The 23,947-nt window shown below is 36.6% G+C and overlaps 1 protein-coding gene across 1 annotated transcript in view; it reads right to left on the bottom strand.

The window, feature by feature from the left end:
• Positions 1 to 23,947, bottom strand: part of LOC149782763 (exocyst complex component 2-like) — a 112,561-nt gene that overhangs the window by 37,067 nt on the left and 51,547 nt on the right. The window contains exons 15-18 of the mRNA XM_089934254.1: positions 23,277 to 23,303; positions 14,832 to 14,956; positions 11,742 to 11,792; positions 1,102 to 1,271 (exon numbers count right to left, since the gene is read on the bottom strand). Coding sequence (XP_089790380.1) covers positions 1,102 to 1,271; positions 11,742 to 11,792; positions 14,832 to 14,956; positions 23,277 to 23,303 — 373 coding nt within the window. The remainder of the gene's footprint in view (positions 1 to 1,101; positions 1,272 to 11,741; positions 11,793 to 14,831; positions 14,957 to 23,276; positions 23,304 to 23,947) is intronic.

Here is a 23,947-nt window from a genome sequence, read left to right as displayed (position 1 = left end):
CTGGCATGCTTTCTCACATACCCGCATTGGCTGAATCCGAGACTTGAACCCACGCAGACAGAGGTGAGATGGCAGTGATCCATAACGGAAAGCGCTTTAGACCACTCGGCCACTCGGGGCCCCGCCATGACTGTAGCTGCCATATGTGCATGTCCAGGTGTTGCAAACTAGATCTATTGCCATAAATGTTACCACATATGTGAATGTCTAGATATTGACATCTCACTTAGTTGTATATATACACCTACCACATTCAATTTGTCCAATTTGAGTGGTTTTTGTTTATCTGTGTTAACAAGTTTTTGTCAAAATACAAATTCAGAAAGTTGAAAATGTGTAATAAACTGAAAAATGTATCTAATGATATGTCACAGGTGATCTATACATCAATAAAAATAAATCTATCAAATTTCATTTGTCTTAACTTGTGTGGTTTTGCTTCATTATTCTAACAATGGTTTTGTCAAAAATGTCCTTCAGTTCTAAAATATTCATCAAATTGCTGCAGTGACCTGAAATTCTAATCTGTCACCTACATATGGAAACCAAATGTACTAGTGAAAGATAATGTGTTTATGATGAGTGAATTTTGTGCAATCTTGCTAGCAAGCTTCTCAGGATGGACAGATGGACAGGAAGGACATATATACTGAAAGAAGGAGACAGGACAAAATCCAGATGATTCCACTTCTTGCAAGCTCCACCATTTTTCCTTTATGAACTATGTCATCTTACAATGACATGACATGGTCAAAAAACACCATCTTAAGCTATTTCATTCCAAGCAATGGCAAAAGTTTTGCAAATAACAATCCATCACATAAAATGTTTTTACTTTATAATTATATTTTAATTTAGAGATATGGACTTTGTAGTCTGAAATAAAGAATTCTTATCTTCTTATCTTATCTTAAAAGCTACAGTCCATCTCACAAGGAAACAGTTTATAAACATGGCACTGTAAGGCAAAAGATCAATACGATATGAAGAGAAACCAGGCACTGCAAGGAACCTAGTCAGCAAATATTTTCTCCCAAATCACATGATACAAATTCCCTTATTAAATCAGATTTACAACTGAAATGATAGCAGGGACCATACCTAACATATCGAACACAATGTGGAAGCCAAGCTCCAGGAACATCCCGCTTGTTTTCTGGCCACTGTCCATATATCAGTCTTTCTTTTTCACTCAAGTTTTCAAGGCTATTTGGAAGGAATGCAGCTCGCAGGAGGTTGGAGAACAATCTAAGAATTTCACAGACAATTTGCTGAAAAGAGTTAGGTATTCCATAAAACAATGCATAGCCAATAAAGAGTTGCCAAAGTTTTACAATATGAAAATCATGGAAAGCAAGCACTTCTTCCCATATGAATAATATTGTAAAACATTTATGCACATAACTGGCTTAAAATGAATAAATGTGTACATGCTTATGGCCATCATGGATGTAGGAACTAATTAAATCATATATTTCCACATCACAGCTCAAGAGGATTGTTCAGTGGGATTTTTCTGTTAAATCTTTCTTACAGTACTTTCATTTTTGAAATCTAATTTGGCATCAATAGGAAAAATAGAAGCTGTGATTTGGTTATACTACACAATGCACAGTATTGCAAATGAGGCTGAATTACTGATAATAATATCTTTAAAACACAGTATCTACCTTTAAACAACATGTTTGTTACAATAACCTATCCAAAATAAATTTTCTTTTAAGAAACACTATTCCAAGTTTGCAATCCAATGAAGATCTTAAAAAAGCATCCCAAGCACACGCCCAGTTCCATTATTTATCATGTACATATATGAATTTCCTCTTAGATGCAGAGACTATGCAGTAATATTAGACATTTACCTCATCTCTTCTCAGTACTATTAGACATCCACCCCATCTCTTTTCAGTACTATTAGACATCTACCTCATCTCTTTTTAATACTATTAGACATCTACCTTATCTCTTCTTAGTACTATTAGACATCTACCCTATTTCTTCTTGATACTATTAGACATCTACCTCATCTCTTCTCAGTACTATTAGATATCTACCTCATCTCTTTTCAGTACTATTAGACATCTACCTCATCTCTTTTCAGTACTATTAGACATCTACCCCATCTCTTTTCAGCACTATTAGACATTTACCTCATCTCTTTTCAGTACTATTAGACATCTACCTCATCTCTTCTTGATACTATTAGACATCTACCCTATTTCTTCTTGATACTATTAGACATCTACCTCATCTCTTCTCAGTACTATTAGAAATCTACCTCATCTCTTTTCAGTACTATTAAACATCTACCTCATCTCTTATCAGTACTATTAGACATCTACCCCATCTCTTTTCAGTACTATTAGACATCTACCTCATCTCTTTTCAGTACTGTTAGACATCTACCTCATCTCTTTTCAGTACTATTACACATTACCCCATCTCTTTTCAGTACTATATAACATCTACCCCATCTCTTTTCAGTACTATTAGACATCTACCCCATCTCTTTTTGGTACTATTAGACATCTATCCCATCTCTTTTCGGTACTATTAGACAACTACCTTGTTCTCTTTTTGGTACTATCAAACCGATGCTAATTAAAGATGATATTCTTTTTAGAAAAGCTGTCCCAACATTAAAGGTCTTAAATAATTTCACACCAGAGTATCTTAAAAGTTTTTAGGTTTATAAGAAACAAGTGCTACACAGCTGAGACAAAACTAACTTATATGATTCAGACAGGGTATTTTAAGAACTCATTGCATACGCTGGTACAATTTTATAGAATAGTTTGCAGCATGATATTAAACAAGCATTGAATGATCAGCTTTTAAAAGAAATTAGACAGTGTGACCCCGCTATAACATGGTAGTTGGGAGCCAATGAACCACACCGTGTTATAGACTGAACCATGTTATAAGCAACCAGATCAGTTAGCTGAAGAAAATGATGTATGTACCCCATACAATCTGCAAGTTGGTGGTTATGTAATAAATGTGGGCAAACAAATATGTGCTTCATTGGCACAGTTACCATCTTAAATCGATGTGTATTAAATGAGAAATACACCTGTAGTGAAAACAAAGAAGGCATATATAATATTTTACTTTATTCCAAGAACCATGTATTGGTACATATATGTGTATCCTGTTTATATATACATGTCTAATGTATAGCATGAATAGAGTATCAACACTGTGTACTCAACTGCGAATCTCATCATATACATTGAATCCAAAATACAAGTAATTCCATCACAAATATGCACACATAGAGATTTAAAATATTCAATGATTTTGTCACAGGCCATGTAGGTCTGAATTCAGTGGGAAAAAATAGCACAATCATATAATGAATGATGAAGCACATTTACTTTTCAGTAGGTCCCAAGTCGGTCAAAGTTAGTTTCCGTTTTAAGCCGACGATGATAGCGTTTGTAAGCATCAACATTTTTCCTGCAAAAAGGAAACGTTCACAGCACAGTAAATATGTTCCAGTCACGTTGGAAAATGAAACAATCCATCAGATTCAATTGCTTTGATTTAAGTTTGGTACTTACTTCCTTTGAAGAAAGGTTCTTTGTTTTTATTGAAGATTTGTATTCGGCTTTCTTTGATGAAGGGTGCATGCATTATTGAAGTCACTGCTAAAGGACAGGTTTGGAGAACCAAATAAATGCCCATTTCTTATGGTGGCAGCAACATCAAATAATTGTACTACATGATTGAGACTGATCTTTTTCTCTATTTGCTTAGTACGTTTTCATAAAAAACCAGTGCTTCAAAGATAATGTTTTCTTCGAAATTTCAGCAAACTATTTTATCTGGGTACATTTTTCAAAATGGAATTGGCCATCCTTGGTCAATTGTAGTTACTGTACCTTCCTGCCAACTAAATAGACCTACAAGTAAGATCTGTTTTCTTTTCTCAATGTTGGTGGTACCAGATTGATGCTGCCTTCCACGCATGCATCAGAACTTTAAAAAAAGATCAACGGATGATAGAGACACAAGTGTTCTGGTTTGATAACATGGATTACTACAGAAAATGTGTGTTCTGAAGGATGTAATTCCGAGTGAAAAGAAAAGGAATTTTACTTACCATCCATATACAAATGTCAGTCTCTGTAAACATACTAATGACTAACAAGCGGCCGAAAATGTGACAAAAGATAGATGATGAGATAAAGCCTCATCCAGTTGATCCCTGCTACCAGAAATATCAACAACAACAATAAACCGATATCTCACAACATACAGTACTCATGCTAGATGTCAGCATAGGTAGATTATGATATAACAATGTACTGTTAAGATGGTTTGTCAATATGGACAAAGAATTTGTTTATGGAACAATATATAAATTTCAGTGCATTTTATATCACGTTTGTGGCTTCCTTTCATGGGGCCTCTGAATTTCTCCACTCCAAACCAATAGTTGTTGTTGTTGTTGTTGTAGGGTTTAACACCATTTTTCAGCATACGATAGGCTATACATTGCGGTCAGCTTTAATGGTGGAGGAAGAACCCAGGAAAACCCCGGAAAGAACCACTGACCCACGAGAAGCAACTGGCAAGCTTTCTCACATACCCACATTGGCCAAATCCAAGACTCGAACCTACACAGACAAAGGTGAGATGGCAGTGATCTGTAACGGAGAGCGCTTTAGACCACTCAGCCACTCGGGGCCCCTGAAGCAATGGTTGTAAGTACAAGTTTAAACAGCTGACAATGTCACAATAAAAATAAAGTTGCCTGATGGTATATTTTGCCGCCAATAAGGAAAAGAAAATCATGATTTGTGACATTGGTGAAAAGCTTTGCACGACAACTGAATAAACTTTTTACATGTTATTTTTGTACATTTAAGAAGATAAAACTATTTTTTGTGTGCGAGAAAAACACATATAAAATTTCAGGAGCCATGCCAAGATCATCTTGTGTTATTCATATGTGATCTCTTCCTCAAATTGCTAATAAACTTTGTTTTTTCGTACTTTTAAGAAAGAATTTTTAATTTCGTGTATGAGAAAAATACATGTATATGAAATTTCGGGAGCCACGCCACAATCGTGTTATATTTAAATTCATGTTATAATGGAACGTGCTATAGCGGGGTCACACTGTACCTCTACATAATATTTTAATGAGCAGTCCTGATTTTATGACCACATAAACCATAGTCTATGTGTGTGATTGGGATTTTTAATGTAGCTTTAACAATTTTTCAGTCATATCGCTATGATGTCTGCCATGTGGCAGTTTATAGTGATGTCTAGCACTGGGGCATCATGCCGCAGACATGTAGCATGATGTCCCACCCAGTCACATTATCCTGAGGCTAGGCCGACCAGTCCTAACACTAACCTCTTAATGCTGAGTGCCAAGCGAGGCAGCTGTTAGTACCATTTTTGTAAGTCTTTGGTATGACTCGGCCGGGGATCAAACCCATGACCTCTCACATCCGAGGCGGACGCTCTAATCACTAGGCCACCGGAGCTAAACCACAGTCACTGGTATCTGTGATATATCAAAGTGATAATATGTTGACCATGTATAATTTGTATTAACTTTTATATGTTTTCTTTTATGCAGAAGATATTAACTTTGTAGATTTTTTAAACTAAATATTTGTATATGTTTTAATTGCAGGGCCATAATGTAAACTATCAGCTTATTAAGTTACCTTGGAATAATAAAGGATATTATTAATTATTATTATTATTATTAATCAGTAGGAAACTATTTTTTCTAGTAAAATATGTTTCTTCATTAATACTCAATCATAAAAAGAGCTAAAAGTATCTGCCTACATAGGTGGCGCTCAGGCAGAGTGATCTCCCCTTGATATATGGATTGTCAGCAAAACCCATGAATATCTCAGTTACTACTGGAGGATAAGGCACATTCTCTATGTGGATATAACTGTGAGGAGGCTTTGTGGGTGGACGTGTATTATGATTGGCTAAGTATTTGCAAAGAAACATATAATTACTACAAATTGTTTTTCCTTTAAATGCGCTATCTAATCATAATACCTTAGGAGAATAGGTACAAGGTGGAGGGCGGTACATCCCCTTACCTCTCAGATGCAACCTCTGGTCTCATAAGGTATGTGAGAGAGCTTCTAGGTAACCCAATTGGAGAAGACTCCATCTATTGAGGAGTGGCTTTGGAAAGCAGAAGTTGTGAAGTCACGTCTTATGAAGCTGTCAAATGATCTGGAAAGGTGACCTGTTGTGCCATGGCTATAAGACCTACCTGATCAAGGTGAGCCCTTTGGGATGAAACATCTCTGAGGTAAAAACTGGAGAATGTGGTCTCAGATCTCCATTCCACAGCATAAATAACAGTTTTGGTCAAAGATGATGCTTGCGGCAACTGCTCTAACCTTGTGAAATGTGTAACAAATTCATCCGAGTTGGAGTTATTTCTTGATATGCATAGCAAATAACCCAATTAATCCAGGATGAAAGGGTCTGTGCTTTTATATGGTCCTGTCCCTGTTTGGCAGGTAATAATAGGCATGATCTCCCTCGTTGCAACAGATGTCTTTTTAATATACAAGTTGGCACTGAGTGGAAGTGCCCTGAGTAGACAATGATTTCAGTACAAAGGTCTGGTTGGTCATGAAAGGAAGCCTGTTCTTGATGATGAAAGAGGGAACTGTCATAAGTGAAGCTGACCAGTCTTGCTGGAATTGCATGAAATTCGGGTTACCTGATCACTGATTTTGCTAATCTGATAAGGAAGATGGTCTTGTATGAAAGGTGAGCCAATGATGCCCCTGAAAGCAGTTCAAATTGTGTTTTGTTCAACCAGGTTAATATCCATGATAGGATCCACTTTGGGCACAGGGCAAATAAGTCTGGTTGTGTATGATCAAAGATGGGACAGGAGGTAAGATAAGTCTGTTTTTCTGACATCTTCTAGGATGACAAGGTGTCAGCAATCATGTAGTGGTAACCTTTGATCGAGACTGGTGCAAGCTTTTTCTCATTGAAGAACCAGAGGAGGAAGTTAGCTATTTTAGGTATAGATGCCTGTGGTGGTAGAATGTTCTTGTGTACACCACAGTGTAAAAATGTTCCATTTGCCTTTATATGTTTTCAGAGTGGCTGACCTTCTCACTCGAGTGATTCTCTCCATGACTGGTTGTCAGAACTGTTTATTTCTGAGGCCCTGTTTAATATGATCCAGATATGCAGGTTCAGTAGCTCTTGACCGGGGTGAAGCAACTGCCATCATGGTTGTTTGAGTAGACAGGGAAAATATGCTATTTTCCAGGGAATTTTCATTGAAAGAAAGTTGCTTATCTATAACTACTTCCATCTGAGTGGTACAATGAGGATGAGGCAACACTAAACTTCACTTGCCTTTTGTATCACCTTTGGAATGAGAATTGTTGAAAGATAGGCATATGCGTCCAGGCCATTCAAATCCTATGGACAGCGCAGTGGAGGAGGTGTTTTGAAAGTGATGCAAAGTCCCTGGGAAACCACTTGTTGGGTTCAATGATTATCGTGGCAAATATTGTCCCATTCAGTAGCAAAGATATTGAAGCCCTCTACCAACTGTGATCTGTGGGAAGGGTGGTATTGAGACGATGTAATTTTTTGAGAGATGGAGGCAGTTGTTTAGAGAAACTTTGGCATAAGTGATCGCTACTTCTGTCTTTTGTCTACTTTTGGTTGGAAAGAACTGTGGTGTTCAACATGAGAAACTATGATAGGACAACTTGTCAGAGGTTTATTTGAGTCACATCCCTTGGTTCCTTTTGCTGGTTTCCTGAAATGTCCTTGTGTTGGTGTTGTGGTTGAGGGGTGGTAAAATGTATCTTCTTAGTGGCTTTTTTGCATATTTCATTGATCTGGCTGATAAAAAGTAGATAAGACGATAATGGTTGTGATCATAGCTTGGCTATATGATGATCCTTAAGGAAGGTGGAGGAGGAGAGTAGTACATCAGCAGCAGTGAGGGCGAATATACCTCTTTTTAGAAGAGTCTTCTTTCAAAATAAAACTTCATGCAAATTTTTATTAAAAATACAAGGTCAATAACGCCAAACCAAAGCCTCTAACTAAAACCGAGAGTCTCTCTAATTGGGTTGGCTCATTTTGTTATTTCATCTTTGTCGTTCATGTTATCAAATTTGTATGCGTGTTCGTTAACCTATCAGACACTCATTGTTGGTTGCACCCTCCCTGCTGTTGTAGTGTGTGTGTAATTAAATCATTATTATGTCAATAATGGAATCTCGCACAGCTAATTTAGCTTGAGAGCGACCAGAGTCAGTTAAGAAATATATTCCTGTTCATGATGCTGTCAAGCAGCAACTGCAAGCATGTCAGGAGTCTCAGGTTGGATTTGCAGAAGGTACAGAACAGGTATTTAAACCAATTGTTGAACAAAGAAAGAAAATTATTATAGCAACTGAGGTGGTTCAAAAAGCTCTTGAAACAATGCCTGTTGATACTGCTGGCCGTCTTCAAGCAGTTCAACCACTACCCCAGCAACCTCCTCATCTACAATCTCTGCAAGGAGTCAAAACAAAAATTATGGATAAATTTACGCCAGAAGGTATTGCCGATATCCTTAACTCAGATAAATTAATTAATATTGCAGAGTTTGGACATCATGATAGAGATAAATATGTAAAACCCAAATATGTTAAAACTTTAAAAGCTGCCGATTGGGTCAAGGATATATATTGCGTCATTACTGATACTCCGCAGATCAGATCTAAGGAAGATATGAATAATTTTACTATTTTTAACCTGATAGTAGATGTTTATACTGAACAAACAAAACAGGAAAGGATGCAAAGAGAAGAAGAAATGAAGCAGCAACCTGAAAAATCAAAGGCAGAAAGGAAACAAAGAGAAATACAAATGAAGTCGAAACTGAAACAAATAGAAGATTTGGAATTTGAAAAAATTAAATGATGGAAGAAATTACATTCTTCACCAAGTAAGAAGGAAGCAGAAGAAACAGCTGGAGGTAGTCTTGTTACTTGAGGAAGTGGTCTTATTGTTCCATGTCCCAGCAACGTCCTTGCAGATGTTGAAAGACTAGAAATTCTGATGGGCAGAAAAGGAGCTGGTAATAATTCCCCAGAAAGTATTAATGAAGCAGCCATTCGACAATGATTATTTACAGGTGGTATCATGGATGTTGATGTTTATCAGTCTCTTATTGATGAAATCAATGACTATCAGAGTAGTGATTGAGGGTATGTAATTAGACACAATGATTAAAATAAGATGATCATACGTAATTCTCAACTTAGATCATAACTAGACAGGGTGATAAATTAATGATTACCAACATACAAAGCATTTTACGGTGATGGGCTCTGTGATGTTGTCCAGGGTCTATTTAAAAGAATAGCCCCAAAAGCTATACCGATTGCAAAGCAACTGGAAATGAAATATATTGACGTTTGTGATAAAGGTATTGGTGCTGTTGGTGATGTTGCTAGTAAAGCATTTTCAGCAATCAAGGATAGACTAGCACGATTTAATATGACGAAAACCGCAGCCAGTAAAATTACCCAGTACTGAAGTCATGCCTTCAAATGTTAGTAAAATAATAAATCAAGCTGCAAATAAAAAACTAGCACAGTTGGCTGGTGTAACCATGTCAAAGAAAGAAAATAATATAGCTGCTAATCTAATAGCAGAAAGTGGTCTTTGTGTTAGACAATAACAATTATAATAAAATGTTCAAGCGTATGTCAGACAGCACTTGACATGGATGTGCCAGTTCTCAAAGATAAATCTGCACAATTATCAGTATTATTCTTATGATGCACAAGAACCAGATTGGTGTGGGAGAATCGAACAACAAGTTCAGGATACAAGTATATATTTCTTACCCACTGAAGCATTTATCAAAATAGAAGGTGAAATTATAAAAACTGATAATACTGAATATGGAGCTAATGATAGTGTTGGTTTTGTTAATAATGGTATTATGGTATTGTTTTGACAGTGCCACATATATCATTGATGGAAGAAATACTGAATCAATTCAGAATGACGTTGACATTGCCACAATGATAACAGGTCTAACAAGATATTGAGATGATTATCTGACTTTCCTGATCACAGACAGCATGAAATAAGATGACCAAGAACAATGACGGCACTGCTGATGCTGATGTGGAAAACATGATTATTAGCGTTAATCCAAATTTTAATTTAGGATTCTCAGCATGTTGATCAATGTTAAAAGGTAATCGTAAAAGATTTTCATGCACAATTCCATTATCTCATACTTTTGGATTTTGTAGAGATGTTTGAAAAGTTATTTCTGGAGCTAAGCATACTGTTGCACTTGTAAGAAAAGCTACATACAATGATGCAATAAGGTGTCGAGCTGAAGAGGGTAAAGTAATATTGACAAAACTTTCATTGTGGATGCTAGTGATGACTCCATCAATCGACGTAGAAAAACGATTGTTATCTTTCATGAGTCAAGGCAGTAAATCAAACTGTGGACCATTACTGACTGTCACTGAATGAAAAGATTTTTTGATCTATACGAATAAAGTATGGTCTTGTCATCCACAAAGCTGCAATGTCCCAGTCAAGTGTTACGGCTTCCAATGAAAAGCTGGTGTATGGCAATAGTAGAACTGATGGTGAAAATTTGATGAAAGGCATTTTGTAAGAAGAAGACACACTTGATGCCGAGGTAAACCATTAAAAATGTCTGTGATTCTGCAAGACCGTGGAATTAATTGTAAGCTGAATTCTTCCTTTTTTGTGATAGGATCAACAGATGTTGGAGTTTTGGTCCAGGTAGCTGATAAGGTAGGATGAGAGCAGAACTTCAAGGGTAAAGGCAGAAAACTTCTTGAATGGAGGCTCTGAAGGGCAAGTCTTCCTGTGACATAGTGAAATCAAGAAGTAAAGAAGGAACCTGAGAGAGCAATCATCATCATCTCTGTCTGCATGAGATCAGGCTAACTTCTCTTGAGTTGCCTGAGATGAATCATACAAAGAGTGTGGAGGTTTACCAATGACAAAACTCATAGAGCGCCCTTAAGTAGAAACATTGGTCACTGATTAAAGAGTCCCTTCTATTGACCAAGGGTTAAGAAAATTGAGAGGTGACATCTGTCAGAGGCTGTACTAAGCTTGGCATCGTAAATGGAGAGAGCAGAGAGGCCATATGTGGGTTAGACTGGCCTCCATAAATGCCTGTATACATCAGGTTTGATAGACTTGATGAGGTATTGATTTCCAGAAACTTACCATGTTGAGGTCTTTGTCCCTGAAGATTCCTTGTAGTGGGCCTAGGCCAGTTGAAATGGAAATAGGCCATGTTTGTAGGGATGATGTCAAAATGTTGAGACAGGTAAATGGATGTTTGATCCACATGACTGGTCTGTGTATCGATGGAGTGAAAGGATACTTTGTTTTGTTTGCTGGCACACTGTTTATCCTTTAGAGCTGTAGAGTGGAACCCTGAGTGGTTAAGGTGTGGTAATGTAAAGATAGACAATATCACAATATTCCAATGTGGGGATAATCAAGGATAACCTGCACTGTAAATGAAATTTTATTAAAGATATGAACTCATGATATCTACTCTAGCATAAAAGATATGAATTCATGATATCCAGGATAGCACAAGGATATGAACTAATGCTTATCTGTCTGGCATAAATGGAGCAGAACCACACAAATTCTAATGACTCAAATCTTTTTCAGATAAAAATTTACCTCACCTTAAATTGAGCATGCTTGTTTTGGTCTGGCTTGTAGCTTTTGTCTCCTCCCTGAATAATAATAATAATAATAATAATAATAATAATAATAATAATAAAATTTATAAACTATAAAAATACTGAAAATAATTTATCCACTAGTCATAAGTGGGGTGAAACTCAATACCAATGATAATTCTGTAATGTCAAAATTGTTGGAAAATATTACTGGAAAATACAATCCAGATTTTACTAACATAAACTTTGTATCAGATTGGATATATATCAGTCCACTACTTTAAAACTTATCAAGCAGAAATAGAATATTTATCTCTAAGTAAGAAGTCAAGTTCTCTGATCAAGGTAAGCTTAAAGTCAAGGTCTTTGGTCAAGGTAAGCCTAAGGTCAAGGACTTTGGTCAAGGTAAGCTTAAGGTCAAGGACTTTGGTTAAGGTAAGCTTAAGTCTTGCTGTGACCAATATTCTCCTTTCCATGGTGGCAAATGTATCTCAAATCATGAACTGATAGCCCTTGATGAAAGGAAGTTAATTTCTTCTCCTCAATTAGTCACAGGAAGAAAAAAGCTATTTGTAGTACTGAAGCTCTTAGGGGAGATGTGTTTCTCCTAGCACCACTGGGAGAAAAGTGCAATTTCCTCCATTTTGTTCCAGTAAGTGTGCACCACTTGCTCTGTGAACTGTTTCTTTCCAAGAGATTGCTGGATATGATGCAGTCATGAAGTTCAACATCCTGAGATACTGCCAGGATTTATCTAAGGTCAAATCTTTCCCACCCTTAACCAACACTTAAATATCCATCTCTCTTTCTGCCTGCTCCACTCTGTTAAGACTATAGTGAAATCAAAATCCTTATAAGATGCCAACTCTCGCTGTATAAGCATTAATTTATTGACTGTTTCTAAGCTTAATCTGTTCTTTATCTGCACATGGATAGTTTTCTGTGCTTAGAACCCTCTATCACAGTCTGTCATCTGAGAGGCATATGCATAGATAGTTTTGCCACCATCATCAACTTGTGAAATGTTCCTTATGGTCATTTTGTATAATTTTACACAGTATTCTGCATACCTGATATTTTTAAATAGAAGCATACATGAAATTCTAATTCAGTAAGCCAAGGTTACCATTTTTAAGGCCATCTACCTCATATACCATTATATAGTTAAAATCTGCCACTTTTGAAAATGACAAGGTTTTAAAAAATTTAATTAAAATAACCAAAACACAGTATTTGTATATGTTCTGTCAACACATTAGAAAAACCAGCCAGAATCAATCTACTGAGGAATGGACTATTCCATTAGTTCAATGACCGGTGCAATGATATATGGCAGATCAAATATTCAAGAATAATTGACATGTGTACACACCAAGCCCTAATTGGTTACCTTACTGCTGGAATATGGGGAGTTTAAGGCCAAATATTGGATGTTTTCTGAGGTGTTATAATTAATAAAGGAATAAAAGGCAGTCATGATGTCTTTTGAGCCTTTGATGAAAATTGGCTGACCACTGCCGGAAGAGTGAAAAGACGGAGAGACCGCATTTTTATAAATTATTTCAGCACACTAGAGAAACTATTTTTTTTTTTCAAGTTTGATTCTTATTGTACTGTTTAAGATGTTTAAAGTGGAATATGTAAAGGCAGTACTTGCATTTTCTGCTCAACTCATTGCAAAATGCCAAAATGTGTGCTTTCTCTCAATCCTGAAAATCCATTGGCTATGAAATAAGTTCAACAGTGCATGGATATCAGAGTTTTAAGCATGCGCAGACAAGTAGCAAAGGGTCTGAATATGCATTGTATGTCTACACATCATTTGTATTTAATAGACTTATATTCAGGTTTCAATCCATAGATAAAATATACCATTTAACAGTATATTACAAGATAATTAATTTTAAAGATAAGATAAATTATTCAAAAAAGCATAAATGCATCATGTTTTTTTCATTGTTTGTTTAAAGTCTAAATCAATCTTTATTTTAATTTTAATTTACAGTGGTGTAACATGCCAACATATTTTTGGATCTGAGCCATGAAGATAAAGAAGTCCTTGTGGATGAGACGCTGGACTACATCTTAAGTCCATGTCAGGAACTTCCTCCATGGAATGAAGACAACTTGGATCAAGTTTGTTATATCTCTCTACAAGATAATTAAACTGGAACCCCTTGAATACTTTCTGCAAAAACTGCAGCAGATCTCAATCATACAGATGTTTGTATTCAAACAATAAATCTACCTTAGCATATCATGACTGAGATCACTAGCAAAATGGACAACCAAGACTTAATTTGACAAATGTTATTTTTAATTTTCATCTTTAAACATAAACTAAACAAAACAAATACAGCATGCACTGGGTACTACAAAGTGCAAGCACCATAAATAATTTGCATGACCTTTCCCGCATTGGTTTTGAGAAGCTGCATGACTAACAATCTTTGTTATGAGAAACCCGCATTCCTGGTAGAATCTATGTCTCTGGTTAGGAGAGTGGACTGAAGCTGTGAAAGAATATCAAGATGACAAATATTGCCAAGTTCTAAATAGCAATCTTTCTACTTGCAAAGGTCTTGACGTCAGAAAATTTGTGATGGAGGTGATAATACTGATGGCATCTACATCTTTCTTCATGCATTTCTTGGCTTTCTCATATCAAAGCCAGATTCAACACTTACATTCCACACACCTAATCCTGACTAATCTTGTTGATACCTGAATTAGAGAATGAAAGACAAGGGTAATGGCAAGACAGCTGCTACTACAGATGGAATCTGTCTAGCATAGTGCTGGACTTGACTTAACAGCCAAGTGGATGCCATGAATTACAATAAATACCAAATAAAAATGAAGAAATGGTCATCTTACTGGGAATGAATGATTATTAACTTGATGTAACAAAAATAGGTTGAGTACTAGGTTGACCTGTAAGCACGTGTTTAAAAGAAGCCAAAAGAAATGGTGAATATGTTTTTTAGCTTTGGAGGGCTTGATTTGTGAGGTAGTGGGTGTATTTCTAATGTATTATAATGGGGTAATAGATCTAATAAAGAATATTTGATATGCAACTGTAGTATGTATTACCTCCTTATGTAAAGAACCAGAGAAGTAGGCCTGACCCAGCTTCCAGAAATCAGGGAAATGTCGGCCCATTATGTCAGTTAGTTCCTCAACAAACACCACCTTCTGTGGCATCTTGAACTTCTGACCTGTTGTACACAGAAGATTATAGACACTTTGTATTAGCCACTGTTGAACCAATATGTTGTTTTCTAAAAGGTCTTCAGAATGGTAATTTCAGGCCTAAAATTTCTGATACACATATTAGATAAACATACCATAAATACCAGTTATTTTTATGCAGCTGTTGTATACATGTGATTCTAATAGTGGTAGGACAGACATACAGATTTAAAGTCCATCTACTGCATACACCATTATATAGTTTAAATCTATTGGTTTTGGAATTATTTTTTTTAAATTCAAAAGAGAGAAGAAAAAACCCTGTATTTTTAAGCATTTTAAAAACCTGTAACAGAAACCTGACATAATCAGTTTATTGTGGTTCAGAACTGTCCCACAAGTGCAACAAACAGTGGAATGATGCAGTCAGATTAAGAATTCTTAAACAAGTGCTAACATGTGTAAACAACAAAGCTGTAAATTGATCATCCAAACAATGTTAATTTTAAAGCCAAAGGTGAGATATTGTCAGAAGTGTTATAAGTAATCAATCAATCAAAGGTGGTCCATAATAGCTTTTAGAGTCTTTGATTAAAAACTGGACGAATGACTGAGGTGAGGTAAATAGGAGGGACTGACCAAAAAATGATCTTGGCAGAAACTCTTAAATATTTTTTAAGGGCATCTCTTATCTTTCTTTGGTCAATTCATGTCAAAATGACAAAACATGCAAGCTCTTCCAATCCTTAAAAACCATCAGCTAAGAAATATTGCAACAAGTTCAGCAATCCCAAAATATCAACGTTTATCTGCTTGCATATGTGCAGCAAAAATCCCAAGTTTGTATTGTGTGTTTCATGTTTAGTGAATTTTATGAAAGTGTATAAAGAAAGCAAATGTTTAAGTAAATTTCATTTCTCTGAGAATACTTACCCAATCACATTATGTTAGGAATATTAGCCTACCTTGCGAATCCAACCCTACTAAATGAAGAAAATCATCTTTTCTATCTTATATAGACAAAGGGCAATAATGCTTGGTCATTACCTCCACTTATAACTGCCAGGTGTCGTTAGCTTTTTTAGCAAAGCAATATACTAATGAGGATGCTCAAATGGCAGGGTGGTTGGGAGGTTTTCTAAGTAATGTGATTGGGTAAGTATTCTCAGAGAAACAAAGATTTACTTAAAAATTTGCTTTCTCTTTCAATTAAGTTCCCCAATCACATTACATTTGCAGAATTGATAATTGGAGGAGGAAACACAAAGCATCTGACCGTTACCTTGAGTAACCTTCCAAGGAATTATCACTGGATTCCCCATGCAAACAATAACATGTTCTCCTAATTACTTAAGCAACAAAACTTACAGTAAATTGATCTGTAAATCCTACGTAAGGTTAAGAAGATAATTATTGAACTCTTCTTGCCTACATAATATCACTGGCAAATCCTACGAAGCTGATAGGTTGTGTTAAGATTTTAATTAGATCTGGTGGTCATCTGGGCTGCCGCCATAGGACTTAACCAGACTCAAGGTTTGCCTCTACAAACTTAAGCTAGATCTTTGAGATAAAAACTTGAGAAGGTTGACTGCATGGCAGCCAACAGCTTCTATGATAACTTGGATCAAACTTATCCAGATTCAGAGATTGTACTGATATGCTAGTGTACAAAGTCAAAACACATCAAAACTCTGATCCAAGCCTTAATGGATCAGAAAAGCTGCAAATATGCAGAGAAGCCAGAAACTCAGGGTCAAGATTCAGAGACTATATTATGGCAAAAATGCATTTGTTTTGTTTTCAATCCCTTAAAATACATACAATTTATGTCGATAAAAAATCTACAAGTTCAGAAGCCAATCTACGAATCAAAATTTTGATAGTTGATAGTTACTGATTTGATGTCCTGGTTTTGTCACAGTTATGCTATTGATTCTTGCATAACTTGTTATCATTCTTATTAATGATCAAATATGGAGTTTACAGGCCATTCTTATTTTTTTTTAATTTCCATGCCTCAAACATATAAACAGGCACAGTCCATGCACTGTAACTACCAGTAAAGGCTATTATGTAGTAACATCAGGCACTATTGTGTTATTTTTTGGGTTTAATGCCATTTATGCCAAACAAGATAGGATATACATGGTGACCAGCATAACTGGTGGAGGAAGAACCAGGGAAAACCCTATTAAGAACAACCGACCCAAGGTTTTCTTGCAAATTCACATTGGCCATGCCTGAGACTCGAACCCATGTGGACATATGAGATGGCAGTGATCAGCAAAGAAAATTGCCTTAGAATGCTTGGCATCCCGGAGCCCCAATCAGGCACAGTGCATGCTCTGTAACTACCAGTACTAGTAAAGACTATTCTGTGATATGAACTGATATGCACTGTAACTACCAGTACTAGTAAAGACTATTCTGTGATATGAACTGATATGCACTGTAACTACCAGTACTAGTAAAGACTATTCTGTGATATGAACTGATATGCACTGTAACTACAAGTACTAGTAATGACTATTCTGTGATATGAACTGTTATGCACTGTAACTACCCGTACTAGTAAAGACTATTCTGTGATATGAACTGTTATGCACTGTAACTACCGGTACTAGTAATGACTATTCTGTGATATGAACTGTTATGCACTGTAACTGCTAGTACTAGTGAAGCCTATTCTGTGATATGAACTGTTATGTACTGTAACTGCCAGTACTAGGAAAGCCTATTCTGTGATATGAACTGTTATGTACTGTAACTACCGGTACTAGTAAAGCCTATTCTGTCACATGAACTGTTATGTACTGTAACTGCCAGTACTAGTAATGACTATTCTGTGATATGAACTGTTATGTACTGTAACTACCAGTACTAGTAAAGACTATTCTGTGACATGAACTGTTATGTACTGTAACTGCCAGTACTAGTGAAGACTATTCTGTGATATGAACTGTTAAGCACTGTAACTACCGGTACTAGTGAAGCCTATTCTGTGATATGAACTGTTATGTACTGTAACTGCCAGTACTAGTAAAGACTATTCTGTGATATGAACTGTTATGTACTATAACTACCGGTACCAGTGAAGCCTATTCAGTGATATGAACTGTTATGTACTGTAACTGCCAGTACTAGTAAAGACTATTCTGTGACATGAACTGTTATGTACTGTAACTGCCAGTACTAATAAAGACTATTCTGTGACATAAACTGTTATGTACTGTAACTGCCAGTACTAATAAAGACAATTCTGTGATATGAACTGTTATGCACTGTAACTACTAGTCATGGATTAAGATCATGTGTGATCTTACTACAACAATAGTTCAAAAAAAAAGAAGTGACTTCTGATTTTAACAAGCTGGCTTTCTTGTCTCACATGATCTCAAGTTTTTGTTTGGTTGTGATATATGTGTTGCGCATGATTACAATTATATGACATAATGATGATTTTAATATCTTGACAAAACCAATATGAACATTGAAAGAGTAAAAAGCAAACTTTTTAGTAAATTGATTTTCTCCTGGAATACTTACCCAATCATATTAATGTTAGGAATATAAGATCTAAATACATTCTACATCCAGCTATGCCAAAGACAAAAATGTGTTCTTTTGCCTATAATATAGAAACAAATGGCAGTAACTCTTGCCCATTACCTCCCATCAATGTCTAGAGGTGGCACTAGTTTAAACCTCGCATTGTAGGGAGGTTGCGTGAGCATTAAAGTAACATGATTGGGTAAGTACTCTAGGAGAAACTCAATCTTCAGAAACTTTGCTTCCTCCTTCAAATATGTTCTCCGATTGCATTGATGTAAGGAGAATAAATAATAGGTAGAGGGAATGTTGGGCATCCAGCCAATACCCCAAGTAACATCCGAGAGGAGAATATTGATTTGTTATGAAGACAAGTCAGTGTATGTCTTACGTATTACACACGTCAGCCATGATGAGAGGGATTTAGGGGTTATGTCCTCTTTCCAAAGTTCAACTGGAAGAAAGAGGAGTCTTCAAGTCTCACAAACTGGCTCAGTACATTTCAGATAATGTTTCAGCACACATACCTGATCCTGTTGGAAAGTCTCTTTTTCATTGCCCACTGATGGCAACCTGTTCTTGAAAACAGGCTGCATTATAAGGATTGCTGAGCCATTGGATCGAAACTGAAGGTAGGTGAGATCAACTGAGATGGCTTTGCATGCCAAAGCTAATGCTAATAGGAAACAGGTTTTTGATGAAAGGAGCCTCAAGGAGGTCCTGGCTATAGGCTCAAACTTGTTTGAATTCAACCAAGTCAGAAACCCAGAAAAGATTCTACTTGGGAAACAAAATGAGTGATTTAGACCTATATAAGTCAAAATAGGACAACAAAACAGAGTGGTCTTTTTTATGACCAAGATCTTCCCTGCTATGATGATGGAATATGTCATAGAATGGTAGCCCTTAACAGTAACCAAAGCCAATTTTTTTCTCTTCAAAAAAACCAAAGAAAAAAGTCAGCTACTTGAGGGGCAGAGGCACTCAAAGATATGTTTCTGATTTTGCACCAGTCCCTGAAAAGGCACTAAGTTGGAAGGCCTTCTAGCTCCAGTAATTCTTTCTATGACTGAAGCATAAGACTCTCCTGACAAAAGCCAAGCTTGAAGGAGAAGACATTCCAAGCAAGGATCAAACACATAGGTCTGAATATGTCTGAGAAGAATTGGCCTGGTCAGGAGCTTCCTAGGTAAATCTATTGCTAGATCAAGCAAATCATTGATTAAGGATTTGTCCAGTGAAGAGAGGCAATCATAAACATCTTGCACTTCTAGCCCCTCAATATCTGCATGATCGTTGGAACTAATCATTGTGGTGTAGGCAAAGGCCCACAGACCCTCCCAACTGAGAGAAAGAATACTGACAGACCAAGCCTTGGGATCTGGTATGGGTGAATGAAGGTGGGTAGTTTGTGATTCCACCTGGCTGCAAAACGATCTATCACTGAACACTTTCATAACTGGCAGATCTAATGAAAGACCAGCAGATGAAGGGACCAATCTGTCCTCTTCTTGACAGAGAATAGAACAAGGCATTGAGTCTGCCAGGAATATGTCTGATCTGCTGCATGACCAACAGCAAAATTCTGAGACCAAAATGCTGAGTTCTGGTGATTTAGTGACATTTTAGTGATTTGGTACCAAACTGTTTGAAATTGTCTGACATGATGAGCATGACCTTGTTTTGAAGACAGTTGCTGCAAAATTGTAAAGCGTTGATGATAGCTTTCATCCCCAACAAACTGATGTGGAGATTTATGTCTTCCCAAATCCACTGGTCACCAATGGTGTAACAGTCTGCTAATAGATGGGCTTCCCAAGCCCAGAGCTTGCATCTGTAGATACTGTCAGATCTGGTGGTGGATGTTTGAGTTGTATTCCTGCTGTGAGCCAGCCGATGTTGCACCACTGGTCCAGGAATGATACAATGGGTGCCACTGAGAAAGAAAGAGTACATGAACAGGTCACCATAGTGGATAAGATCCACTGTTGCATTGAAAAATCTGAGGAGTTGCAGAAACTCAATGGCTGTTATCCGTTTCTCGATGGAAATGTATTCTGCAAGATCAATAATTCAGACCACCTGAGGGTGGGGAAGACTTACCATGTTCAGGTGGGTAAGAAATTTCATACCCAGATGGATGAAGGTCCAACTTTCTTAACTAATCAGAAACCTAGATGATGAAAAATGGAAATACAGTGGTTCTTTTATTCAACATGAACTTACCAAATGTTTCTAGAGTATGTTATCCAAATATGCCACAATGGAGGTTGATGCTGTTGTAAGGAAAAGAAAGATGATGGAGTTGAGCAGTTTCATAAAGGCACAAGGACAAATATTTAAACTGGAAGGGCAAGTGCAAAACTGATAACATCACCCTTTGTATGCAAACCATTGGAATTTCCTTGAGGTCTGATGGATGGGAATGTGGAAATATGCATCTGTCATAATGAAAGTGATTGCAAATTTGTATGGACAGATGGAGAGGCAGACTGATCTGGCTGTCTCCATCTTGACTTTTGGTGGAAGGATAAAATGAGTTAAATGAATGAGAACGATGACTGGTCTGCCATTGGTCTTCCTGTCCAGAAAAAGATTGGAGTCTCCTCCAAGACTGTGGAATTCAAACACTCCAACGCACACTTGTGAATCAGCTTTATGATCACTTGTTGTAAAAGTGAATCATTTCCAAGTCTGATGGAACTTCCCTCAGGAATGGAGAAGACAAAGATGACAAAAGGGGAGTGAGCTGGCAAAACATGATCTCAAGTCCCTCTGATATAATTTCGAAAGCAATAGGCTTTGAAGTGGCATTCACAACTCCTTTGTGCATCTGATAGAAAATAGGTGAAGTCATATTGACTGTGGTGCAGGACTTGTCTAACACGGAGATTTGTTGAAAAGGCACCAAAGTCAGTTCTATACCAGCTCTCTTTCTTTTTTTTGAATATAAAGGATGCTGGTATTCAACTCTCAATTAAAAGGCTTTGGTATTCAACTCTCAATTAAAAGGCTTTGGATCACTGATCTTGGGAGAAAGTCTCTCAGGAAATTCTTTCATTTTTTCTGACTGTCGAAGAAGATAAAAGGATAGGCTAACTTCCCCATTGCCAATATCGACTGAGGCCTTGACTCTGTATGCTAGTGTAGAAGCAGGTGGTGGTGGACATTCTGAGTTTGACAACACCCAAAACATTTCCTCTATAGCTGCTTTAAAGCTATACTCAGCCCTCTTAATGATGGGATCTGAGCATGAGCTATCAGCAGGTTTATATCCACACTCAGTGTGTGGGTCACCCAGGTCATGATCAAGATCTACGTTCATATAATGCATACCAGGAGATATTGATGAAGTAAAGCCATCCTGTCTAAGTCTGTCATGGTACTGTTCCAAAGGAGAGGCCATGAGTAAATAGCCATACCAGTTGGATGTTGATGTCGGACTGTTATGGACAACTTTTCAAAACCAAAAGATATCAGTACTGGAGTAAGTTGTACAGCTGGTAATGTAGACAGTGGCATTACTGGCATACTGGAAATGATAGATGAGTTGACGAATCTGTCTATACGATCCCTGGCAAGTCTGATTTTCCACAGATCTACTTGATGAAACATGGTTCAGTATACCAACGAAGCCATACAGTCCCTGAGCATTATTGATCACAGGCCGGATGGCTGGACTGAGAGGTTGGTAAAAAGGTACAGCATCAAACTGAGGCGTGGCAAGACAGTAGGCTTATTCCGTTCATTGATAAACCCCATATGCCTGGATTTACAGGCTCTAAATCCATGCTCAGACAAGCTGGGGGTGCCTTACGCAAACTGGACTGCCTAGAATTGGGTTGAAATCCCCCCCCCCCAAATGTTGACATTTCCAGGGAGGACAAAAGAAGATGGAAGGACAGGAAAAGTTGGCCAGAATTAATCAACTCTGTTGTCTCCTTTTGTAATAAATGTACACATAGTCATCATTGTTATGTTCTGAAATGTTATAGGAGTAAAGAAAGTAATAATAATACTAAATAATAATACTAATAGTGAACAATGCTAACAATGTGAGACACCCACTAGTCTTGGGGATGCTCAATACTTCAGTACCCTCAAACTTTGATTTTCTCATCATTCATACAGCTCGACTTGGAAAGTAGAAGCGCTTAGATTCCTAATGTTAATGTGATTGGGAAATGTATTTGAAGGAAAAAAAACTAATTCTGATAAGCACATATAAAATATGAAATTTTATATATTATGATTATTGTTATTTTTCCTGCCAAGTATATAAAAGCATGAAGAGGATTCATCATAGCTTGGAAAAATAAGCAATATCTCTGTTGGAAAAGTATTGGACTTGTAATCCAAGACCAAAGGTTTGATACATTCCCAGGCCAGCCCTCAGTCAAATGATTTAGTGAAAGGCACTTAGCTCAAATTTTCATGACAAGATATAGCCAATAATGTGTTAAAAGTGCCCTTAAAACAACAAAATTGAAGTTCCATCCATCCATCCACCCACCCACCCACCCAGTTATTAGTAATTGTCTCAATAATAATGCAAAATAAATTTGATGTAAATATGCTGAACACCTTTATTAAAGGCACCTTTATTCAAGGGAGGCAAATCCAACTGAAGCTTATAAATTCTATACAGTCTTTATTTGTATAGCTGACACAGACAATTTAAACAACATGAAATTGTATTTCAATTTTTACTGTTACTTACTTTAACTCAATTGAAAATGTCACAAACTTGCTTAAAAATTATATTTACTGGTAATTAAGATAAAACTGACTTACTCATTTGGTCAGAAGACTTTGAAGTTACTGAAAAAGAAAAATATCATTTGTCAGTGATAGTTCATACTATGCTTCGAGTGAGAAGTTTAAAACTTTTATGACAAGTTGTAAAAAGTGTACACAGTTTATGGCAAAGTAGTAAAAAGTGTACACAGTTTATGACAAGTAGTAAAAAGTGTACACAGTTTATGACAAGTAGTAAAAAGTGTACACAGTTTATGGCAGGACACTATGAATTTACACAGTTTATGATAAGACATTATGAATGTACACATTTTATGACAAAGTGATGACAAGTGGCCAGTATTGTAAACAGTTTATAGCAATTAATGTACATAATATATGGCATGAGATCAAGAATGTACACAGTTTAATACAAACTGTCATGGGTGTACACATTTAATGACAATTAAAAAATGTACAGTTTAATACAAATAACCAGAGGAGTACAGTGGAGACACATGTTGACAGTACATGACAACAGGTTAAGAATATACAGTTATAGTCAAGAAAGTATAAAGATGCTGCAACTGGCCATTTTACCAGTGAAATACAACTAAAATGCACACTTGAGTTGTGTCTGTACAGTTTTTATTTAAATGAAATAGGAGAAAAAATTCAAAGATAAATACTCTGCAACTGTTATATTTACTGCAGTTACTGTAATATAT

Source organism: Sinohyriopsis cumingii, chromosome 15, assembly GCF_028554795.1.
Source record: "Sinohyriopsis cumingii isolate HCF-2022 chromosome 15, ASM2855479v2, whole genome shotgun sequence".
Taxonomy (NCBI): Eukaryota; Metazoa; Mollusca; class Bivalvia; order Unionida; family Unionidae; genus Sinohyriopsis; species Sinohyriopsis cumingii.
Note: the sequence above shows the minus strand (reverse complement) of the source record. Positions and strands in the feature narration are given on the sequence as shown.